At 38.0% G+C, this 23,975-nt stretch overlaps 1 protein-coding gene across 2 annotated transcripts; it reads left to right on the plus strand.

Annotated features, from left to right (window-relative positions):
• Positions 1 to 799: 799 nt before the first annotated feature.
• On the plus strand, positions 800 to 23,476 carry LOC311289407 (uncharacterized protein). Of its 2 annotated transcripts, XM_084407407.1 has the most exons (3): positions 809 to 862; positions 1,726 to 1,865; positions 20,428 to 23,476. In XM_084407407.1, exons 2-3 carry the CDS (start codon positions 1,793 to 1,795, stop codon positions 21,858 to 21,860), a joined length of 1,506 nt encoding a protein of 501 aa, XP_084263533.1. In that variant the 5' UTR covers positions 809 to 862; positions 1,726 to 1,792; the 3' UTR covers positions 21,861 to 23,476. The 2 variants fall into 2 exon arrangements, with proteins under 2 accessions (XP_084263534.1, XP_084263533.1); XM_084407408.1 differs by lacking the exon at positions 1,726 to 1,865 and having other exon boundaries at positions 800 to 862.
• The last annotated feature ends 499 nt before the right edge of the window (positions 23,477 to 23,975 follow it).

The following is a 23,975-nucleotide window of genomic DNA, read 5'->3' on the forward strand; positions in this document are numbered from 1 at the left end:
TTGTTGTTCTTTGAATTAGTCAATTATTTTAAATAAAATTAAAATTATTTATTATTTCATTATTACATGATTTAATTTCTATAGGCTAGCCTATATTTTTTTAGCAGACTGCTTTTTTTTTCTCCTGTCCTGGACTCGGTCTTGACTCGGACTCGAACCTTTTTGGACTCGGTCTTGACTCGGACTCGAACCTCTTTGGACTCGGTCTTGACTTGGACTCGACTAGTCCTGGTCTTGGACTTGTCTTGGACTCGACAAAGGTGGTCTTGACTACAGCCCTAGTTGGAGACCCCTGATCTAGCGCTCCGCTTTGTAGGCTACAACTCCATACTTTTTTGCTACTTTGTAACAACTTTCTGCGGCCAGCGTTTCTGGAAATGAACGAGGGTAAACACTTTTTTAGACCTGTCACCTGACTAAATGAAATTTAAGACCTAGGATGAAAATCTGGCCGTTTTTAAGACTTTTAAAAATACGGGATATTTTACGGGAAAATACTAAAACGGGAAGACAGCGGGAAAAGAGTTAAAATACGTGAGAAACCCGGAAAAAACGGGAGGGTTGACAGCTATGGATGAACAAGATACTTGACTTTTTCTGTGATTGAGAATATCACAAGTACTGTGCAGTTGAGTATTATAATAGCATTTTACACTTTGAAAAATGGTAAACGATATTGATAGCTTTGCGAATCTGTGATTCAAACCTTCAATTAGTAATTTATCTCATAATTTAAATGTGTTTTCTTAATGTGAATTTCAATACTTTTTAGCGTTTGAAAAGAACTTTTACTTTGCTCTGGAGATGTGACGTCATAAGGTTGCGCCGCGCGCTCCTGCGTCTGTGATTCGGGTGAAGAAAGGTTTGTGTTGTTAACCATTTACAGTGTTTAAAACCAATATAAACCGTTCAGAAAGTTTTATAGAGAGCTGTGAAATTAATTATTACGTATTGTAGCAGTGTAATAATGTAATAAATAACATAAATGAACGTTTTGTGAGTAAAGTACATCCATGCATTTGCAACAGTACAGGTGCGTCTCATTTCTTCCATCAATAATTCAATCAAAACATTCACCGCGTTCTCCCATAGTTAGGTGCTGAGACCCATATATCAGAACAAAAATGCATAAAAGGTCTGCACTCTAAAAATACTTATTTTTTTACAAACAGGAGATAAAGACACTGACAAAGGCAAAGAGCCGAAACGTTTGTATAATCTTGATCTCCTGTTTGTAAATAAAGTATTTTTAGAGTGCAGATCTTTTTTTTTTTGCACTTTTCCATCAATACTTGGCAACAACGAATTGTTATTATTGTTTGGAGAAACTGAGCTTTTTTGAAAATCCGAGTTAACTGAACCAATATGTTTTTGCACAATGATTCAGTGATTCGAATCGCCGCGCGCTGACGATGCTCGTCAAATCAGTGTAAAAATGTAAAACAAACGTGGAATGACAACTTTAACAAGCCAACTGCAATTGTTGTTGAATCTATTAAATATAATCTACAGATCATTCAATAATATTAAACTAAATGTAAAGTGTTTGTAAAATGTGTGTTCTTTTATTAATTTGTTGTGCTAGTAGTTTGTTGTTGTCCATGAACTCTCACTCTGACTGACTCTTACCAGTGAACTGAACTAGAGGTGATTGAGACACACTCAAAAGATTTAGTTTGGATTTATTTTTCTGTCTGTTAATTATTCTCATCTTAAACATTACAGATTGTCCAAATACAGATAAAAACTTATGGTTAAGCGACTGAGATCCACGTGACACACTATTATAAAGATGGCGTTTATTAAAGAGGAGAGTGAAGAAATGAAGATTGTAAAAGAAGAAACATTCACTGAGGAACAAACAGGTTGGTTTCATTCTCAAAGCTGAAATCAGTCATTTGATCCTTATTAAAGGCATGGTTCGGAGTAAAATCAACCTAGGGTCCTTTGCACCATGACCTCGAGCCAAACACGATCCAAGATTGTATCTCGTAAATGACCCCTCTAATAATGCCCAGAATGGTACAAAACTTAGTAGTACAAATAGGTTCTGTACTCATAAAACGAGGCATTGGAAAGTTTGTAAGTAGCCTACATCAGGAGTTTATTTAAATAACACTTGCCTGACGGACGTCGAGGCCACTTCAGTGGTTTGGGAAAAGCACGTAAAAGTCCAGGCAGAAAGCGATGCATAAGGACGTAGTGTAATGACGCCCAGTTCCAGGAATGCACTTATTTTGTTGGTAGTACCAGTTTGCAACACTTAGGAAAAAATAATAATTTGTCGTTACACTACATCCTTATGTGTCGCTTTCTGCCAGGACTTTTACGTGCTTTTCCCAAACCCCTGAAGTGACGTCGCATCCGGGTTAGCGGCAGCATGAGCCGCCAGGCAAGTGTTATATAAGCTAAATAAGCTCTAACTTTAATAATGTTCAACCAAGGGAAAAAAGGCTTCTGGGGGGTGCGGTTAAAAATAAAATAAATACAAAATGTCTTAACAACAAAAAGAAGAAATACAATTCGTGTTATTAATTCGTGTATTAATTTAAATTCGTTTGAAACATGAAAGTAGCCTAAGCCATGAAAACAAGCGACAATTGTCCCATGACGGCACAGCGCGCACTCGTCAGTGAAGGTCATAGTCTTTGGGTTGATTTTTATGAGCTGTCACCATGCAGTCTGCAGTTGTGTTTGGAGATTGTGCTTTGGAATATTACAGGAATATTAGCTGTGTTTATGTATTTGTTTAATTAATAACCTTGTGACAACACTATAGTGTTACCGATATCGCATATTTTACAAGAAAATATATTTGTCAATGACGTTAGATCTTTGGAACGAAAATAATGTTTAATGTTGATTCTATATTATTCTTAATAAAAAAAATAGTAGGCTTTTTAACAGACTCATAGAACTTTTATTAACAAAATTAATAAGACTGATGATGATATGGTATACCCGCGTTGTAACAGATAAATGAAAGGTCTTTGGATTTAAGAACAAATGCTCGTGGTTCATTAAAAAAAAACACATCAACAATAGTACAATGGAAAATTTGCTTATATTAAATTCATCGATATACATTAAATATTAACTCTAATTTTGTGATCCAATGATTTGCACATCGTGACGATAACCGACCTTCTCTCCTGAGGTGCTTCAGCACTCAAACACCAGATTCACTGCTGAGCGTGAATTCCAGCGCGACGCTTCACATAGTCAGCATAGTCCAAAAACACTGATTAATTTAGGAAAGAAACAAGTTGCAGAAACTGACCTTTGATGCTCATATATGCCTCTAGACAAGGAAGGATTGCATTGGCGTTTGATTGAAATGTAACATCTATGCAAAATAATCCTTGAAACATTTCTCATTTAAGGCTATTCCAGTTTCAAATAGCCTATGTGATTTTGTTTTGTCAACAATAAGCATAAACACTCTGCATTTTGTAGTGTGGATCATACATTGCAACATTTAAACTAATTCTCGTGTTTAAGAATCTGTTATGCTTAATATATATATTTTTTTTTTGGCCTTCAAAAACCTTAAAATGCACGTGTAGATAGGGGAAATCAACATTTTCTCAGGGGGCATGCCCCCTAACCCCCCTAGCAAGATCACTTTTGGGACCTCAGTATTTATCAAAACCTGTGCCACGCGTGAGTCACGTGACCCCCCCCCCCAGCCCCCCCCTGCTCAAAATACTGTGGCTATGGTCAGACATGTTGAGATCACATGACCAGTCAAATACTAACACTGCCTTCAAGAGCATCTGAGAAGATCCTACTTTGGGCATTGGTTATTATGACATCTAATGCATCAAAATAAGGAATAATAACACAATTAATTTTTGTAACACTAAAGGTGCACTATGCAGAAATATTCATTTACTGTTTGTAAACACATATCAGTTGCACATGGAGCCTAACCAATTCAAGATATCCACAGGAAGATGAGCTATTTAGAATTATTATTATAATTTTTTTTCAAATATTGTGTTTATCATGCATAAATAGCTTTTTTTGTGTGTGTGTAAATGAATAAACAGTTACGCTAATAGTTAGATGACTTCAAGGGTTAGTTCCCCCAAAAATGTAATTTCTGTTAAATTTCCCGCCTGTAACACGCCTCTCTGGAACAATGTCACACAAACCCATCATTTCACCAACAAATGTAAGTTTTATAAGAAAACTAATTAAAGAAATCACTGGAAACTAGCGAGATCGCAAAGCGAACATGATAAAAAAGACCGTTTGTTGGCATTTTTGTTGTTTACATAAAGATTTAAAACCCAAGCATCGCTGTTTTACCATAGTTTTACACTAATAAGTGATACTTTGACCATAATACATTTATTTGTGTCAAGATTGCACATTAGTTGCACAGGAATATAGCCTAGTATTTACCGTTATTTCACAAAAGAAAGAGGACACATACTTATTCAGTCACGTCTGTTTCTGTTTATTTGTTGTCACGAGGAAAACAAGATATTACAGACACAGGGCAATGTCTCTGTAGACACAAACACCACCACACACTTCTAGTGGATCATAAGTAATGTTTGAGAGTAGGGCAGCATGATCAATCGACATGAAACCGCATGCGATTTGGCAAAGGCTGTGATATTTTATGCGCAGCTTGTCAGTGCAGCACGGCTCTGATCGGTAGTAAATGCTGCTCCATCTGAACGCCAGAGGGCGCTCTCACACACACGCCAAATATGCCCAGCTGCATGAGTACGGTAACGCACATCATTCCAGGAAATCCCTATGGGCATCTATCTATAGTTGAATAAACAGATTGAAACGTTTTGATTGATTTATTAAATGTTGTCTTTTGTTGGACAAGGTTCATAAATGCTTATCGAGTTTGGAAAGATGTTTGGCGTGTGTTGCTTTTTCAAATCCACGTTATAAGCGACTTGAACTCACAGTGCTTTCAGATGGACCAGCATTTACTACTAATCACAGAGCTAATCAATGACAAGCTGCACTTAAAAAATAATCGCAATAAGCCAATTGGTTTAAGCGTGATTTCATGTTCATCCTAATCGACGCCCCTAAAGGTCTCATGATCAACGTTCAGTATTTATCCTCTAGCGCATCTCCTAATCAACGTTGGCTGAGTCGGTCAACGTCTTGACCCCTACGAACACTAGAGGGGCTTTCGCACCGAACTATTAAATATAATCTACAGGAATTTAGTTCTAGGAACTAGTAGGGCTGGGCGGTATATTGAGTTTTTAAGATATATCGATATATATTTTTTGGAACGATATGGATGAAAGGCAGTACCGTTCATATCGATACAGTAGTTTGATACGAGCAGCACATCTGAAAAATAGGCGGAGGATGCAGTGTGAGCTGCTGCAGTGAAAGTACATAGTACAATTTGTCCTAAACATAACACAAGCTTATATCAAAGACTTCAAAATAACTGGTAAGATATAGTTGACAAGTTTAAAGCAGCTCTCCCTGTCAGATGCTGTGACAGATACTGTTGCTGACTGACAGATAAATACTTAAGCTGTTCAATGCATTTGAGATGTGGTGCTTTCCTCAGTGCTTAACTTGCATTTCACAGGTATATTCTCCATCTGTAAATGTTAAAAAGTCAAACAAATATGTCCATTTCACTGTCAGGAGAGGACGAGCCTTCTGCAAGGGAATCTACGCTAAAATTCAAGCTTGAAGCTTCTGTGAAACAGACGGAGCACAATAGAATAGTAGCGCAATAATTCTGACTTAAATATACATATTGCTAAAATATTTGTTGTTGGAGACAATAAATGTGCCATATGTGGAATTTTAAACCTACAAGTATTTTTTTATGAAAGTCACCAATATAAGGGGGTAATCAAATGCAGGCTAATATAAGTAGTTTGTGCTTTTTATTTTTTTTTATTTTAGCCTTTAGTCAATTTAAAAACAAAATCATTATCATTTTTTTTAGATTGTAATGTTAGAATGTAATGTGATTTTAACCACCTTTTTGCACATAATATATTACGTAGCCTACATTATACATTCACTATATTTGTTTCCATATCCTTCAATATCATCATTGTTTATAGGATATCATTGGGCAGGATGTGAAATAATAAAAAAATAAATAAATACAGATTTTCTTTATCCAAATAGAAAAAGATATAAAGTACCGAGATATAGACCTATATTGTATATCGCTATTTACTCAAAAAATACAGAGATATGATGGAACTAGCCACCAGGGTGGTTCCCCAAGAACTAATGGTTCCCATAGGAACGTTTCCTGGTTGCATTCGCACCGCCAGTAGGAAGTCTGAAGTGACATGCCGAGCTTATTGTTGTGACTTTTATTTTGACGGTGTGGCGGACCTTTCGGTGCGGCTCGCATTCTCTGTGTTCATTACTGTACGATCTGTCTAACAGTCCTGTCTAATACATCATTAGATAGAAATGTTATACATGGAAAGTAAACAGTAATGAAAAGTTGTTAGCGTATGCCGTGTGGTAAATGTCCAGTGTTGCTAGCTGAGCAAAAATACATAATTATGTTTCGCTTGGTCCCCTCAAAATCGCGTTGGATTTTCTCCTCAACGTAAAGGTTAAGAGACCCATCTATCACTGTTTTCCATGTTTGTAGAGTTAGTTTCTAGAGTAAATATATAGGCTATAATCTGTTTACACAGCCTTTTTTTTTTAAATGGTGGGTGCTGGTGTTTAGTGTGTGTTTAGCCAATCAGCGAACACTAACGTCACTGGTAGTTCCTATAGTGCTGGTTTATGGTGCATTCAAGTCATCTCGTTAAGATCGTATTTACAAGTTGAGCGCACATGAACGCCACCACAATGCCATAAATACGAGTGGGGAGCTCGGGATTTTCTTTAAGCCCCGATCTTTGCGAGTTGGGGACGTGTCACTGAGAAACATGGTGGAACACCACAATACTTAAAGGTTTTTAGCAGTGATATTGCTAGACTTTTCTATTTACAGTGAAGTAAGCTAATTGCCTGCACAGAATATGATGACATTATTATTAGGGCTGCCCGATTAATCGCAATAAAATCGCACACGATTTGGCAAAGGCTGCGATTATTTTGTGCACAGTTTGTCAGTGGAGTGCGGCAGATCGGTAGTAGATACTGCTCCATCTGAATGCCAGAGGGCGCTCTCACGCAAACACGCTAAATATGCCCCGCCGCAGAAGTACAGTAATGCGCATCATTCCAGGAAACCCCTATCGCTGTGGCTGAATAAACAGAAGATTGAAACGCTTTGATTAAACATGACTTGTAAACACACGACTGCCTTATTCTGTGTAAGAAGCACATCATCTCACAGAAGGAGGAGCTCAGCTGTCGTTATGAAGTGAGTTTGGAGTAAACGCATGTTACTAAATGTTGCATGTTATTAAAAAGAGGTTCATAAAAGCTTCTCATGTTTTGGAAAGATGTTTGACTCGTGTTTTTTTTTTTTCAAATGCACGTTATAAGCGACTCAAACTCACAGTGCTTTCAGATAGAGCAGCGTTTACTGAGCCGATCATTACTGACACACTGCGCATAAAAAATAATCGCAGCCTTTGCGATTTTAAAATCGCGATAAGCGATCTCGATTTAAGTGCGATTACATGTAAATTGCGATTAATCGTGCAGCCCTAATTATTATACAATGTAATATGTAACGATAAAGCTTGCACGTGGCTTCATAAATTATTAAAAACATAAAAAAAAACAAAGCACACCTGATGCACATTTCTTTGTTCTTCATTTTCTAGAACTAGAGTTTAAGAAACTTGCTCTATTTTTGTATGATTAATTAAGAGAAATTACACCGCCATCTTACTCCAACGAAAGTGACTTGAACGCACATGCCGTGATAAACACGACTTCCCTTCCTCTGTACTAGAGCTAAATTAGTTCCTCCAAAAGGAGTTCATAGAACTAAAATCTTTCCTAGTTCCTGCTGTGCGAACTTCAGCGAATAGTTCTAGGAACTATGAAAGGGTTCCTCCGGTGCGAAAGCCGCTTAGCGTTTGGGAATAAGGTCTCTAGTGTTCCACTATCCTGCTGTGCAGCAATAACTAAAGACTCCAAACAATGACTTCGAAAATGCTTTAATCACGGCTGGAGGACCTCAGACAAATTTCAGAGAGAATCCCACCAGCAACAAGAATACAACAGTTTTTATAAAATAGGACATAATTAATGTTAACATAATTAATGTTATTAATAAGCTATTTTCTATCCTGTTTTTGAACCTCTCTTCCAAACACTTTTGGAATGCCGCCTATCAAAAGTAAACGGATTTACAAGAAAGTTTTGCATATTAAAATAATTTTTAACGTTGACCGCCATTAGGCTACACCTGTGGAATTATTTTGAAAACTTCCGATGTTGAATAATATCTCGTTACATAGTGGAAGTATTAGCCAACATTGTGAAACATTTATGCATATTACATATGCTTTATATGCCTTGGTTGCAGGGTGGCCGCGGGTCCTTAAAATGTCTTAAAATGTCTTAAATAAAGTTTTCCTAATAAAAGGCCTTAAAAAGTATTAAAATGTCTTAAATTCAGATTCGATAGGTCTTAAATATTTCTGGTCACGTTACCGCTAAAATTTCTCCAGTCTGACGGACCTAATGTCCGTCAAATAACCAGTGAAGCATCGAATCGCGAGAATGATTTAGATTTTATTACATAAACAGCTATTGATAATGATAATCTAGGATTTTTCTGGTAACGCTGTTTCGTTATTTCAAATGTAGGCGCGTGGCAAGCGCGCTCATAATGTAAGAGACGCCGGCGCGACCACAACATTGCCCAACATCAAATGGCAAACGTAAAATGCAAGCGGAACGAAACTGCTCGTTATTGTGTGGTTGAAGGACCGTTTATCAGTTTGGACCAGTGCAGCGCGAGCCGATCGTGATCATGCGACACTGTTACTACACAGCGCTAATAAGAGATACAGTAAAGAAAGCATTTAAATTCGCCACAGAACTGACAGAAGTAATAACATCGCTGTGAGATCTAGTGAGAAGCATTCATATTTCTCCGTTATTAACGGATCAAACAGCGCTGACATGGAAACCTGGAAGAAACATTGTGCCATGAATGAACTATCAGTGTCAAAAGATCAGCAACATTCACCATGGATTTACTGTAGAAACACTAACTGCAACCATATAAGTTTGGCAGGAATAGTAGGCTATAATGCCTTCAAGTAACATTACGTCGGTTTTATTTTGACATTATGAATACAATTGCTGCCCTCAAATGTTAATCTGAACTAAAATAAACCTTTGTTTATAACTATTACAATATGACATTTCATATTTTCCAAGGAGCTGTTTTGTTTTATATGCTCCTAAGAAGAGTCAATTATAGCTATAGAATTGCTCCAAGTAAAAAAAAGATCATACTTTATGATGTTAGTTTTAATATGAAAAAGAATAAACAATTTAAATCAAGGAAATTTCTCTGGCATTTATTTCTTTATGCTGTATCAAAAACGTACCGAACCGAACCGTGACACAAGTGTATCGTATCGAACTGAACCGTGAATTTTGTGAACCGTTACACCCCTAATATATACGCATGTAATATAATGTGTATTTCCATCACAGGTTTGGTCTTAAATTTCATTCAAAGTGGCATTAAAAAGGTCTTAAAAAGGTCTTAAATTTAACTTGTTCATATCTGTAGACACCCTGGGTTGTGGAAAATAATTTAGTGTAAATATAATTATGAATGAATTTACCATTATTTGCAAACTATCGTCGATCCTTTTCGATAAAGTGAAAAACAGATATATTGTTATGTCATTAGTTGTGTTTTAAACCAAATGAAACGTGATGTAATGTCTCGCTGATGACAAAACGTCGCTCACTGAAGCTTCTATTCAGTATTACAGCAAATGCTTCGATCAAAACAATAACTAAAGCAGCGTTCACTACATGCTTTCTTCCGTATCTAGGAATTCCCTGCACTAACCTCATAAATGCTGAAGCAAAGGATAGAACAGCAAATCACATCTATTCAGTTTGACTGCGGCACTATTGTAGGCTATAAATACTCAGTATTGTTCCACAATTGTACACAGTTTTTTGCAGATTGTTGAACCTCTGTCCATCTTTACTTCTGAGACACTCTGCCTCTCCAAGTGTACGTTCACACTGTCAGTCCAAATCTGATTATTTGTGTATCCAATTGGAATGATCTAAAATGATTGATGTCCACATTGTGTATCGCAACATCCGATTTCCCAACCGACATTCCAACTTTTTTGATATTGGGGTTGTATATCAAACGATCTGTAACAGACAAAGTAAGTGACACATGGTTAAACATTGTTACTCACACTTGTGTGTTGCAACATTGCTGTCTGATCCAATATAGTTGGCACTGCATCAGCTTTTCAGTCTCTTTAAAAAGCTTGCATTCAGGCCTGGACTTTGACTGGGCCTTTATTCTTTTCTTTTTCAGCCGTTCTGTCATAGATTTGCTGATGTGATTGGGATAAATCTGCCTCGTTCACCAAGCATGCGTACGCACAAATTGGGTTGGGTATCGTTTTTTTTTTTTTTTTTTTTAAGAACGTTTTTTTTTTCATAAAAAAAAAATCTTAATTTTAATATATTACAATTTTTGAGTAAATATATAAATATAAGTAGTCTAAATACAAAACACAACAAATTTGCATAACAAATTCACAATAAAACCTAAGCCACCGAACCCAAATACAATAATTTAACACTAAATAACACTACAGTACTAATAACAGCAAAGTAGTCTGTATTCTTGGTATGCTACAAACCAGCTTTAAATTTCAGCAATTCTTTTCACATTTTTTGCCTTCTCTGGCCAAATACGACACCTCTCCTGACTTATTGCATGTCCTGCACAAGGTGAGCGTTATTTTAGAACGCATCACCTTAAATGCCGTGACACGAAACCCCTCGTGGAAGAAGAACGCCATCATGTTTACAACTGTGACAATGAGCGTTCATCAGGATCAACTGAATGCTGTATTTTCAAAATTACGTGAGGTTCGCGGCTCTATTGTTGCAGTAAACTTGCACAATGTTCTTGAATCAATAATTTATTAGATGTACGCCGATCTGTTATTGTATGGACATCGACTTTACATTTTCACACTAAACATGACGCGGAACAAATAACGAACTGTGATTGGTCAGTCGGTCCTTGGCTGATATTTTTATTTATTAAGTGAATGTGTTTTGTGTTGTGTTTTTGTGCTTTATAATGATCATGATTCATGTTAGTTGATCTATATCGCACAATGGGCGCCATTACGCACTGCAGTTCAGAGAATTGTATCTGTCAGGCTACAACACGTCAGTTCATCCACTTGAAGGTGAAGTGTGACAAGAATTAAGTCAATGTAATGTTCAATAAATGTTGTTTTGCTAGTACTTATGTGTATTTAAATGTCTGAAACCTAAAATAAACCTTATGTGGTTGAAAACGCTGAATAGTTGTGATATAATATGACAGCGCTGAGAGCGTCACGCAATCCGAACATTAAGCACACCAGTGTGAACGATCATACGCGTCAAAGGGTTAACTAGCGATCACATGCGGTGATGATGTTTCTTGCGTCCGTTTCGGAGAACCAGAGGGCAAATATTTAAACAGAGCTGAGGCATTTAAGTGGCACTGAAATCTGCGTTTTGATTCGGTCCGGTTACATACCGGTTACTTAGGGACCGGTTCCATATCGGTGCCCGGTTTCAGGACCCAACTCTATTCAAAAGTAACAGTCGACTCTGAGTCAATGAAGTTAATTGTTTTTCAAACGAGTCATAAGCCGTTTCATTGTGACATCAAGATGAAACATTAGCATATTGCCCGCCCACTTATTGTGCGTGCAGACACCAGGGAAAACTTGAACCTCAAACCTGCAGCTGATTCCTGTGGATTTCTGGACAGCATCATGTCGAGAAGAAGCTGTGCTCTACAATGTGAAGGAAAAGCCAGTTTTTTCCACTGCCCAAGGACGAGCATGTGAAGAATCAGTGGTTAAAATGCATCTTTACATGACATCACAGCAGTATAATCCTAAACTTTTGCTGTGTTCCCTTTATTTCACTGACGACTGCTTCTCAAATCTCGGAGTTCAATGCAGGATTCACAAATCGCTTGCTCTTGAAAGATGGTGTTCAAAATACTTAGTTTTGAGTTTTATATTGAGTAGGTCTCCTGCTAACTGGCTAACTCACGTTATTACTGTCTTACTTAAATACTTCTGCTAATCAGTTTGTGGACCACTATTACCTATAACTGTGTCTATTAATGCAGATTGTCTGTCATTCTCACTACTTTGAGGAAAGATTAAGCATGGAGCAAGATTTGTTTTACCAACGTTTATGTTACATCAGCCATTCACATCAGTCATTCACGCTAGAGCTTGGCTAATGTATACATTGCATACATGCACTGTTATTGATACAGTTTCCACGTGTTCACCGCAATATATAAAAAAAAATACTCGGTAAATAAATTAGTACAAGTAAAATCATTTGTTGGTTTGTTGATGGACATGCAGTTGTTAATGCTTAGGCCTGTCGCAATAATCAATATATTTACTTATTGCACAATATATGTACATGACTTCAATCATTTTTGGTGACGCAATATATCGCCCATTATGTTTACATAATAATGAATGTCACCAACATTTTGCCGTCATCTTGTTTGTTCTCCATATCAGAGGCAAAAGCGGGGCTCGGGCAGTTCCTTCATGATGGATAGTTTTATTCATACACAGAGCGGTCATCGACAGGTGAAAAAAGGTGTCTTTGGGCCGTTATAGTGTTCTCCTGACAACTAAAGACAGTTTGAAAGAACAAGTTCAAATGCACTTGATTTCAAAGCTGCAATCCACTGTTCTGGTGCAAATATAAACTAGAAAAAAAAGAATAAAAAATAGTTTTAGCAGCAGATAAGGCCTGTTGAGGCATCTGTGCCTTTCATACGAGACATCTGAATGCTAAGCAGGGTTTGTGTTTTCAGCAATTTAAAGCACCTTTACTTTACAGAGAAAAGAAAGTCAGGGAAAAATCTGTAAATGGAACATTTCAATAAGTGCCTTTTGTGCTTTTGCAAGTGCATTTTTTTTTTTGAAAATGTTTATTTATTTATTTATTTAGGATATTAAATTTTTTGACATTTTATTTCCGTGATCTAAAGAATGATTGTTGTCATTTGAAAGTGTGTAGGCCTACTTGAATTATTATGCTGTTATATTATGATTTATATTCAGTGGCATAAAATGGTCTTAAAATGGCAATAATATTGTTTATCGCAATTATTTCTGGGACAATATATCGCACAACAAAAAGTAGTTATCGTGACAGGCCTATTAATGCTGATGGTGAGGAATTACAGTTGCAACATCTCATAATGTACCTCAAACTGAGTAGTGTATCAGTGAGAAACGTCCTGCTCGAGTCGTCCTTGCGATGGATGTTCGGGTTGAATAACTAGTTCTTCCAGTGTTTCATCATCGGACTCGCGCTCGCATTGATATGGTAAAATTGACGTCATTGTTCGTTACTGTGTTTATTTTATGGTGTAGGAAGCCTCAGGACAGCTGAAGTTGTTATGGCAATGGGTGTTTTTGTTTTCGACGCGTAAACCAATCACAACAGACTGAGCTGTCTAGCCAATCAGAGCAGAGTAGCTTGCAGAAAGGCGGGATTTAGAGAGATTGATTCATCTCACGAGTCGTTTGAGAATCATTGAAAATGATTGGTTTGGGCGTGTTTTATGTAAATGAGTAACCTTGTGCAAGCGGCGCTCATTTAGAATACTCCAATTTTACTGACATCAGAACGATGACAACAATATACACCACTGGTCAGTAATTTGGGGTCAGTAATTTTTTTTCTTTCTTTTTTTGAAATAAATCAATACTTTTATTCAGCAAGGATGTGTTAAATTGATAAAAAGTGATAGTAAAGAAGATTTATATTATTAGAATTTTTTTTTTTTTGAATAAATGCAGTTCTTTTTAACCTTTTATTCATCAAATATATTAGGCAGCAGAACTGTTTCCAACACTCATAATAAATCAGAATATTAGAATGATTTCTAAAGGATCATGTGATAGACTGGATGTCACATGTGACACTGAAGACTGGAGTAATGATGCTGAAAATTTAGCTTTGCATCACAGGAATAAATTATTTTTTAAAGTATATTCAAATAGAAAACTATTATTTTAAGTTGTAATAATATTTCACAATATTACTGTTTTTTTTTTCTGTATTTTTGATCAAATAAATGCAGCCTTGATAAGCATTAGAGACTTCTTTCAAAAATATAAAAAAAACGTAATGTTTCCAAACTTTTGACCTGTACAGTACATACGAAAGTGTCGTGAATTAGGTAGAGATTTTTCGTGAGAAGTTCTCCTGTGCATACAAATACGAAATAATCCTCTCAATTATTAGTGAATGAGAGCCAATGTCCCGTTGCATGACCTAATTTTAGCCAAGCTTTAACTGTCGGACAAATGGCCTCTGAATATGCAGAGGAGTTCATGGTAGACTCAATGGCTGCAAGATACCCAGGTCCTGTGGCTGTAAAACAAAGCCCAAAATCATCACCCCTCTACCACCGTGCTTGACAGTAAGTATGAGTTGATATGCTGTGTTTGGGTTTTGACAGATTATGGCCAAACATCTCCACTTTGGTCTCGACAAAGTATTTTGAGTCTCTTTTGCAGTGATAAAAAAATACCTTGGGGGTTGAGCTGAAACTGAAGAGTGAATGAATACGGATAAACTGAAGCACTTTGGAATTCAACCAAACGCATCATTGTGAGATTATTTCGATATACAGTACAACAACATATTAAAGTCATACGATATGGCTCTATATCAGCACGGCTGTGATTACCTGCGTCACTTGGCCTGCTTGTGTGATATTGCCCATATATTAGATATTACAATATGTAATAATAATAATAAACAGTTGTTTGATGTCAAGTCAAATAAAAAATGACTGCAGAGATGCTCGAAAATGAGGCCGAGATATAAGCTAAGACAGTGAGATCATCAGGTTTAGATTACTAATAGAGCTTCGAATCATCTGAATAGCAGGAGGAGAAGCGATGTTATTGGCGATTCTATTACACAGAACGTGAAAATAGAGACACCAGCCACCATAGTCACATGTTTGCCGGGAGCCAGAGCGCCTGACATCAAAGCAAATTTAAAAGTGCTGGCTAATGCTAATCGTAAATTCTCTAAGATTATTATTCACGCCGGTACTAATGATGTTCGACTTCACCAGTTGGATATCACTAAAATTAACATTAAAGAGGTGTGTGAACTCGCAAGTACGATGTCAGGCACTGTAATTTGCTCTGGCCCCCTTCCTGTTCCCTGGAGTGATGAGATACTACATAGACTGTCCTCACTCAGTGGCTGGCTGTCTAAGTGGTGTCCGCAAAATAATATAGAATTCATAGACAATTGGAAAAGTTTTTGGGGCAGACCTGACCTGTTGAAAAGAGATGGTATTCATTCCTCCTGGGATGGTGCCGCTCTTCTCTCTAGTAATATGGCACATAGCCTTAGAGCTCAAACACGAATTGTGGCTCAGGTCAGGAAGCAGACAGACTGGCTAAACCGACCGTCTGCCAGCTGTCTCACATCACTGAGGTCAGATAAATCCCATCACATAGAGCCTCTTTCACCTAGATATCATCATATAGAGACTGTGTCTGTTCCCCGAATTAGGAAATACAAAAAACTCCCAAACCCATTTAAGAGTAAAAATGTAATTGATGTTCAACAAATAAAAAAATTATATAATACAAATGATAAAGCTTGGGTTGCTGAATATTCAATCCCTTACTTCAAAAGCACTTATTGTTAATGATATGATCACAGATTATAACCTAGATGTGCTGTGTTTGACAGAAACCTGGCTAAAACCAGACGATTACATTACTTTAAATGAGTCCACCCCCCAAGATTATTGTTATAAACATGAGCCTTGTCTGAAAGGCAAAGGGGGAGGTGTTGCTGTAATTTATAGTAATATCTTCAGAATTACTAAGAAGTCTTGTTTCAAATATAATTCTTTTGAAGTATTGGTGCTTAATGTAATACTATCTAGTGTAAATGATAAATCACGTCTGAGATTTGTGCTGGCTACTGTATACAGGCCACCAGGGCACCATACAGACTTTATCAAAGAATTTGCTAATTTTCTATCAGAGTTAGTACTGGCTGCAGATAAAGTCCTAATTGTTGGTGATTTTAATATTGTAGCGTATGAGCAGATCATTCATTGGTTCTGAATTAATGAATCATGGCTCGTTGAATCTAAAACAATGCACATTCCTTATGAAACCCAAAGTTTTTAGCCTCTGAACTCATGCATGTAAATCAAACTCTCTGCAAGCTAAATGACCGGCCTGGTGCCAGCATGGCTGGGTTTAGATTGCTTTATGACACCCCGGAGTGTTAACAGACATTCCACGCGAGTCACGTTTGAGCAGCTTCAGAGAGACTACAAACTCTCTCTGCACTCTCACACAAACGTCCTTTGTATGTAACTCAGACTTGTATCTGACCTTCCTGTATGCATGCATGTTTGATTAGTTTTGTTTTGATCATATAGTTATGATTTTCTGATTTTTAACTTGGAAGTGTTTCTCCTATTTAATGTTCTCAAATAGAATCATGGTCCTGTAACCTGACCCCCCTGCCATAGGATAACTCTTTACAACTCCCCCCGGGAGACTGAGAAGTCACCCTACACACATACACACACACACACACACACACACACACACACACACACACACACACACACACACACACACACACACACACACACACACACAAACACCACACATGGACCCATTTTGTGATGAAAAGTGCCTTTAAATGTATTAAATGTATTCCTTGTTGTGCTTAGATGTCTTCACATGTTACACTGGAAGTATCTACAATTTTATCGTGTGTTAATCAAACGTAAGATGCCTATAATCGTGCATTTGATTGTAAAACTGTATCCTTAACTGTTTTATATTTCATTCTTGGTATCTGTTTAACCGTCTTGTTTTGACTGAACCACTCATACATAGGAGATTACAGTAAAATGTATTGTTCTGTGTGTACAATCTTGCTGGAGTGTTCTGCTGAATTTTTACACTATCATAAACTATGCAGATAAGTTTGTCTTGACAAGACAAAGAAACTTCTTCCCGCTCGAAAATCTCGGGAGATGATTTGACTTCCCCGCAAAAAGGGGCGTGGACGGGATTCCCTCAAAAGACGGAACTTGCCCGTTTCTCGCTCTCTTGCTCTTCGGAAAATTTCGGGAAAACACCAACTTCGGAGGCTTCGGCCACCGTCTTCGGACGCACACCTCCGCGTCACTCCCGACCTTTCTTTTCTTTTCTTTACTAAGTTTTATTTTCATATTCGCCTCTCCCTCCACGAGGGAGATGAATTCTGAATTGTTTCTTTGGTAACTTCACGTTCGGTGAACCTTTAAATCTTCCCGCGACCGCGCTCGCCCGGAAGACACGAGAGCACGCCTAGCTCCAAAAAGGCCCATACACGCGCCTGCCTCAGCAACACCACAGACTATGTGCAAGTATAATCAAGCTTTTAATTTGTTTAAGGTTGTCTGTCTCTGCTTAAGGTGATGTGATTTCTTGTTGTCTCTCTCAAAGGTTACATTGTCGGTGATTTTTGCCATACTGCGATCTCTCCCTATTTTGCTTTCACTTTCGCACGCTCATCCTTTCTCACTCTTTCTCTCATTTTCTCTTCCTCTCTCATCCTCTTTTAATTCGTGTTCGTTTGGTAATGTTTTCGTCTGTTTGTTTCTGTTGTAAATACATGTATTTACTCTGTGTGAATTGTAGTTCGATGTATTATTAGTTCAATTATTAAAACCATTATATTCTTGATTGCTCCTGTCTAAAATGCTCGCACTACGAAGTCAATGAAATGTTGATCCTAGCTACAAGCTTTACGATTTGTTACTTTTCAGTAACCTAAATTTTATAAGGACAGGAGAATAGTTTCACGGCCAGAAACTATTTTTCCTGAAATTATAAGAAGTGATAACTTTATTGAGAAGTTGATAGGTTAATCTTATGGCCGTTTGCGGGACAAACAACTGTTTGATAATTACATTAATTTCCATTAAGTGTTATCTCATATAATCGATCTGAAATAAGACGATTGATATATGAATGAGGAATTATAATTCGTTGTGATTGATTATTCATATATACAATCGATCTATTTTCAACTTCGATAATTTAATTTAATGTAACTGTAATATGCAATATATGAATCATATTCATGATTAATTATTAAAATTCCCTATAGATCATTTGAGCTAATGTTAATGTACTACCCAGTGCGGTTACAATATACATGTAGATAATGCAAAAGGATTGGCATTTAAATACATTCTGAACTCTATTGGAGTTAGACACAACGTGTCAGGACCTACTCATTGTCGTAATCATACTCTAGATCTAATATTATCACATGGAATCAATGTTGATGCCGTTGAAATTCTGCAGCAGAGCAATGACATCTCAGATCATTATCTAGTCTCGTGTATACTAAATTTAGCCAAGGCTTCAAAGCCGACTCCGTGTTACAAATATGTTAGACCTATCACTTCTGCTACTAAAGATTGCTTTATTGATAACATTCCTGATCAGTTTCATTTCCTCAGCATCCCAGATAGCTTAGAAGAACTCCATATTGCGACAGAAACTTTTGACTCTCTCTTTTCCGGCACTTTAGACACAGTTGCTCCTTTGCACTCAAAAATAGATCTAAATTACGTCATATGCTCTCAATGACAAATGCGGAACAATTAGTTCATGCGTTCATGACATCAAGGCTAGATTATTGTAATGCTCTTATGGGTGGTTGCCCTGCACGCTTAATAAATAAATTACAGCTGGTCCAAAACGCAGCAGCTAGATTTCTTACTAGAACCAGGAAGTATGACCATATTAGCCCGGTTCTATCAACACTGCATTGGCTCCCTATTAAACATTGTATCAATTTTAAAATATTGCTGAATACTTACAAAGCACTAAATGGTTTAGCTCCCCAGTATTTGAGCGAGCTCTTAACGCGTTATAGTCTGGCCAGTTGATAATACCTAGAATATCAAAATCGACTGCTGATGGTAGATCCTTTTCCTATTTAGCACCAAAACTCTGGAACAGTCTTCCTAACATTGTCCGGGAAGCAGACACACTCTGTCAAATCTAGACTAAAAACACATCTCTTTGACCTAGCATACACATAACATATTATAAAGTACTATAATTCAATGTTAGGCTGCATAGATTAGGTCAGCCGGAACCGGGAACACTCTCCATAAATCCTGATCTACTCGTTACATCATAAGAAGAATGGCGTCTATGCTAATATTAGTCTCACTGCTTATTCCGAGGTTTACCGCAAGTCCGCTGGATCCAGGCCATATCCAGATCTGATGAAGGACCTGCGCCTGGACACGACGACAACGCAGTCCTGAAGTGTCAACTAGTCTCTCCACTGTGAAGGCCCCCTTCTCCTTCCCTTTACCTCTGTACAGATAAAACGTGGTCAAAATAGATCCGGTTCACATGGCTACTCGGAAGCGATAAATAATTCTGCTAATGAGCGTGCCGGAGTGCGTTAAGGGTTTTCTGTTAAAACGGTGTCGTGTAAGCGGTCCCTAAGTTAATAACTAATGATCTTTGCAACGGAAGTGAATCGATCAGAACTAACTTTAGCTGGACAATAACTTTATTCTAGAGCTGCTGTAAAGCCAAAACAATCTCTGTTACTTTAATTTCCTATTATTACTGTAAAGCTGCTTTGAAACAGTTCATATTGTTAAAAGCGCTATATAAATGGTGACTTGACTTGACATGTTGTGTTAGGAATTGTAACTTTACCTGCCAGCAACGTTTGGACCATCATGATGGGTCATTCCAAACTTATAACAAACATCTGCTGCTTCCTCTGACAAAAATAATGCTGGTTTTCTTTCAATAAATCATTACATGGAACTACTGTGTGATGAGTTTTTGGTCTGATGGTTGAGCAGGGAGTTTGTTCTCTTTTCTTATTCCCTTGAAAGTTTTTGTGCCTTAACCCCTAGAATATGTAGAAAATGGGAGATTGAGACCAGTCTATAAGTAAACAGATCTCCTGGGTCAAAGTTTTTGGGACATGTCTTAAAGAAAGTGAAGAGTTATTAATATTGAGAAGGGGTTCTCAGATGTATCATCTGTAACACCTATTTCAGTAGCTTAGTGGGTATAGGATTTTGTGTATGTTGGTATTGATGCTTTAGTTTGTGTCTGTTGCTTTGTGCCATTAAACTTGGAATATTTTTGTTTATTTATTTTTTCTTAGACCTGATGGCACTGAAAGAAGAGAGTCATGAACTGAATGTAAAGGAAGAAAAAGATCAATATGTGAATCATCGTGATTTCATAACTGGAGAAAAGTCTTTTAGTTGCTCACATACTGAAAAGACTTCCTCGCAAGAAAAAGCTCAAAAGACAGGAAGTAAGAGAGACAATCAACATGTTAACCTTAAAGACCACATGAGACTTCACACTGGAGAGGAGCCCACATGCACTAAGAGGGAGCACACATGCCCTCAGTGTGGAAAGAGTTTTGATCAAGACATGAAACTTAAAGTCCACTTGAGAATTCATACTAGAGAGTGCCCTTTAAAATGCCAACAATGTGGAAACAGATTCACTCATAAAGGAAGCTTTAACAGGCACATGAGAATTCACACTGGAGAGAAACCTTTCACCTGCCAACAGTGTGGAAAAAGTTTCAACCGAAAAGGACACCTTAATTATCACATGAGAATTCACATTGGAGAGAAGCCTTACACATGCAAACAGTGTGGAAAGAGTTTTGATCAAGACAGTAAACTTAAAGTCCACATGAGAATTCATTCTGGAGAAAAGCCTTTCATATGCCAACAGTGTGGAAACAGATTCACTGAAAAAGGAAGCCTTAACAGGCACATGAGAATTCACAAAGGAGAGAAGCCTTACGTATGCTCTCAGTGTGGAAAGACTTTCAGTCAACATGGAAGCCTTGAAATCCACATCAGAATTCACACTGGAGAGAAGCCTTACATATGTCCTAAGTGTGGAAAGAGTTTTGATCAAGAGGGTAACCTTAAAGTCCACATGAGAATTCATACTGGAGAGAGCCCTTTCACATGCAAACAGTGTGGAAACAGATTCACTCAAAAAGGAAGCTTTAACAGGCACATCAAAATTCACACTGGAGAGAAGCCTTTCATCTGTCAACAGTGTGGAAAAAGTTTCAACCGAAAAGGAAACTTTAATTATCATATGAGAGTTCACACTGGAGAGAAGCCTTACACATGCAAACAGTGTGGAAACCGATTCACTGAAAAAGGGAGCCTTAACAGGCACGTGAGAATTCACAAAGGAGAGAAGCCTTACACGTGCCCTCAGTGTGGAAAGAGTTTCAGTCAACATGGAAGCCTAAAAATCCATATGAGAATTCACACTGGAGAGAAGCCTTACACATGTCCTCAGTGTGGAAAAAGTTTTAATAAAGATGGGAACCTTAAAATCCACATGAGAATTCACAAAGGAGAGAAGCCTTACACATGTCCTCAGTGTGGAAAGAGTTTTGATCAAGACAAGAAACTTAAAGTCCACATGAGAATTCACACTAGAGAAAGCCCTTTCACCTGCCAACATTGTGGAAAAAGTTTCAACCGAAAAGGAAACCTTAATTATCACATGAGAGTTCACACGGGACAGAGCCTTTTCACCTGTCAACAGTAGGGAATAAGTTTCACTGTAAAATAGTCTTAACAGGCACATGAGAATTCACACCAGAGAAAAGTCTTTTTTTATCAACATGGAAATCTTAGGCCCTGTTTACACCTGGTAGTGAAATACATTTTCACATGTAGACGAAGCAGACACACACCCGTTTATACCTGGTATTTTAATCCATTTCTTTTGTCCACTTTCAACCACTTCTGTCCCGATTTCTTCGAGGGGAGGGTCTATGGGCAGGTAATAATAATAATAACCTTTATTTTATAAAGCGCCTTTAAAAGCACAAGATCCAGATTATGGCCTTTACAGTGAGTCAGGCCAGTTACCATTTGCGAGAGATTGAAGCAGTCAAGCAGCGATAAAAATTCCTTAGCCGTCGTAGAATCACTTTAATCCAAATGGATGCAATAAGATCCCCAACAATAAGAATTTTTTGGAACTTTAGGGACAGCATTGACAGAAAATCAGCAAATTCTGACATAAAGATTGCATGTGGCTTAGTCTTAGGTGGTTTGTAGACTGTCGCAATGATTGTAGAAGTAGGAGCAGAGATACTCAAAACCAAGCACTCAAATGATGAAAACTGAGGAACAAACACAGCGCTTAAATTGAACTGCTGGTAAATGAATGGGTTTGCTTGGTATGTTTTTCATCTTCAAACCAAAATTGGGTCATAAACTGAACAATTTTAAATCCTGTCTGGCCAGTGCTAATTGTTTACGTATTAGGTCAGTAGGCAAAGAGTAGGTGGTCTTTTGTGGCTGTTTGAACACATTTGACTACATTAGCATTTACTCTACCAAAGCAGTCCGGTGGAATGCGTTTTCGACTACATCTGGAATTGGTTGAAATTGGTCAGGCTCAACTATTTAGACCCCGTTTACACCCATTTAGCGCAGTCCGCTTATGATCAGATTGACCAAAACACATCTTAATACCAGGTATACAGTAGCGTTGTTAACCACCATGCAACTGCTTTGGGCCCCGCAGGTTTGAGCTGACCAAGCAAATAAATCAGTTGACCGCTGTTTCAGCAGCGCTGTTGACCTAATTTATTACATATAAACATTGCTTCCGAGACCAAATTTAGAATGCTGCAAACTTTGTTCGCTGATCAATGTTTATATGTGAATAACCCCAAATAAATCTTCTCATCATTTAAAACAATCGTGTCTCTTCTTGGATTAAAATGCTCGATTCATGATTCTTAGTGAACGTTTTGTTATGGGGCTATGGGTGAATAGACTTGCAATGGAGGGACAGAAATCTCCCAGATTTCATTAAAATAGGCTATCTTCACATTTGTGTCCCGAAGATGCACTAAAGTCATATGGGTTTGGAACGACACGAGGTTGAGTATATTAAGGCATTTTCATATTTGGGTGAACTTGCACTAACCAAATCGGTGAGCGCCAAACTATTACATAGCTGTTACATAGCGACCCTGATCACCTGTTATCATCTAACATGATCATTCTAAAAGTGTTTAAAAGGCAAAACAAAATACAAACTAGCACATATTTGACAATCGGATGTTTTCCAATGTTTTCCTTTAACTTGGTGCCAGGGTCTGGGCCTTCCCTGTGCCGTCTGTACTCCTCCACGATCTCGTCTGCAAAAAAGAAAGAAAGAAAAAAGAGAAAACAGAGGAAGAGCAAAGAGTTAGTGTTAGCACAGCCACAAGTTAAAAAGAAAAACAGATAAAAGCGTCACACTCACTCAGCACGGCCACGTGGTCGGGGTAATGGGGTTGATCTTCGTCGTCCTTCGGCTGCTGACTGGTGGAAGGCTTCTCCTCGCCGGTGTCGGGCAAGGCAGGGGGCTGCTGAGTAGCAGAGAGCACCTCGGGGGAAGACTTAACGTCCTCTTCCGCAGGGGCACATTCCTCTTCTTCCGGGCCAAGAGAGGAGAGGAGCCTTTGGGCTACCTGCCCGATTCGGGCCGAGCCCAAGGAGGTCGACCTCCTCTTCAAAATGCGATACCGCCTGGTCACCATCCGAAGCGTCTCGCTGAGGGTGTCGACCTGTCTGTTCAGGTCGGCCACATGCGCTCTCAGGAGCTCTTTTTTGTTTTTTGCAGCCCGGCTGGTCGCACTCCTCCTCCTCCAGGTCCTCT

This window comes from Rutilus rutilus (genome assembly GCF_951802725.1).
Source record: "Rutilus rutilus genome assembly, chromosome: 4".
Classification (NCBI taxonomy): domain Eukaryota; kingdom Metazoa; phylum Chordata; class Actinopteri; order Cypriniformes; family Leuciscidae; genus Rutilus; species Rutilus rutilus.

What these genes read in the sequence shown, in the direction of transcription:
- LOC311289407 (XM_084407407.1), top strand. Translation starts at nt 1,793, where the DNA reads ATGGCGTTTATTAAAGAGGAGAGTGAAGAAATGAAGATTGTAAAAGAA. An exon ending in ATTCACTGAGGAACAAACAG is followed by an intron (nt 1,866 to 20,427) that starts GTTGGTTTCATT and finishes ATTTTTTCTTAG; the next exon opens with ACCTGATGGCACTGAAAGAA.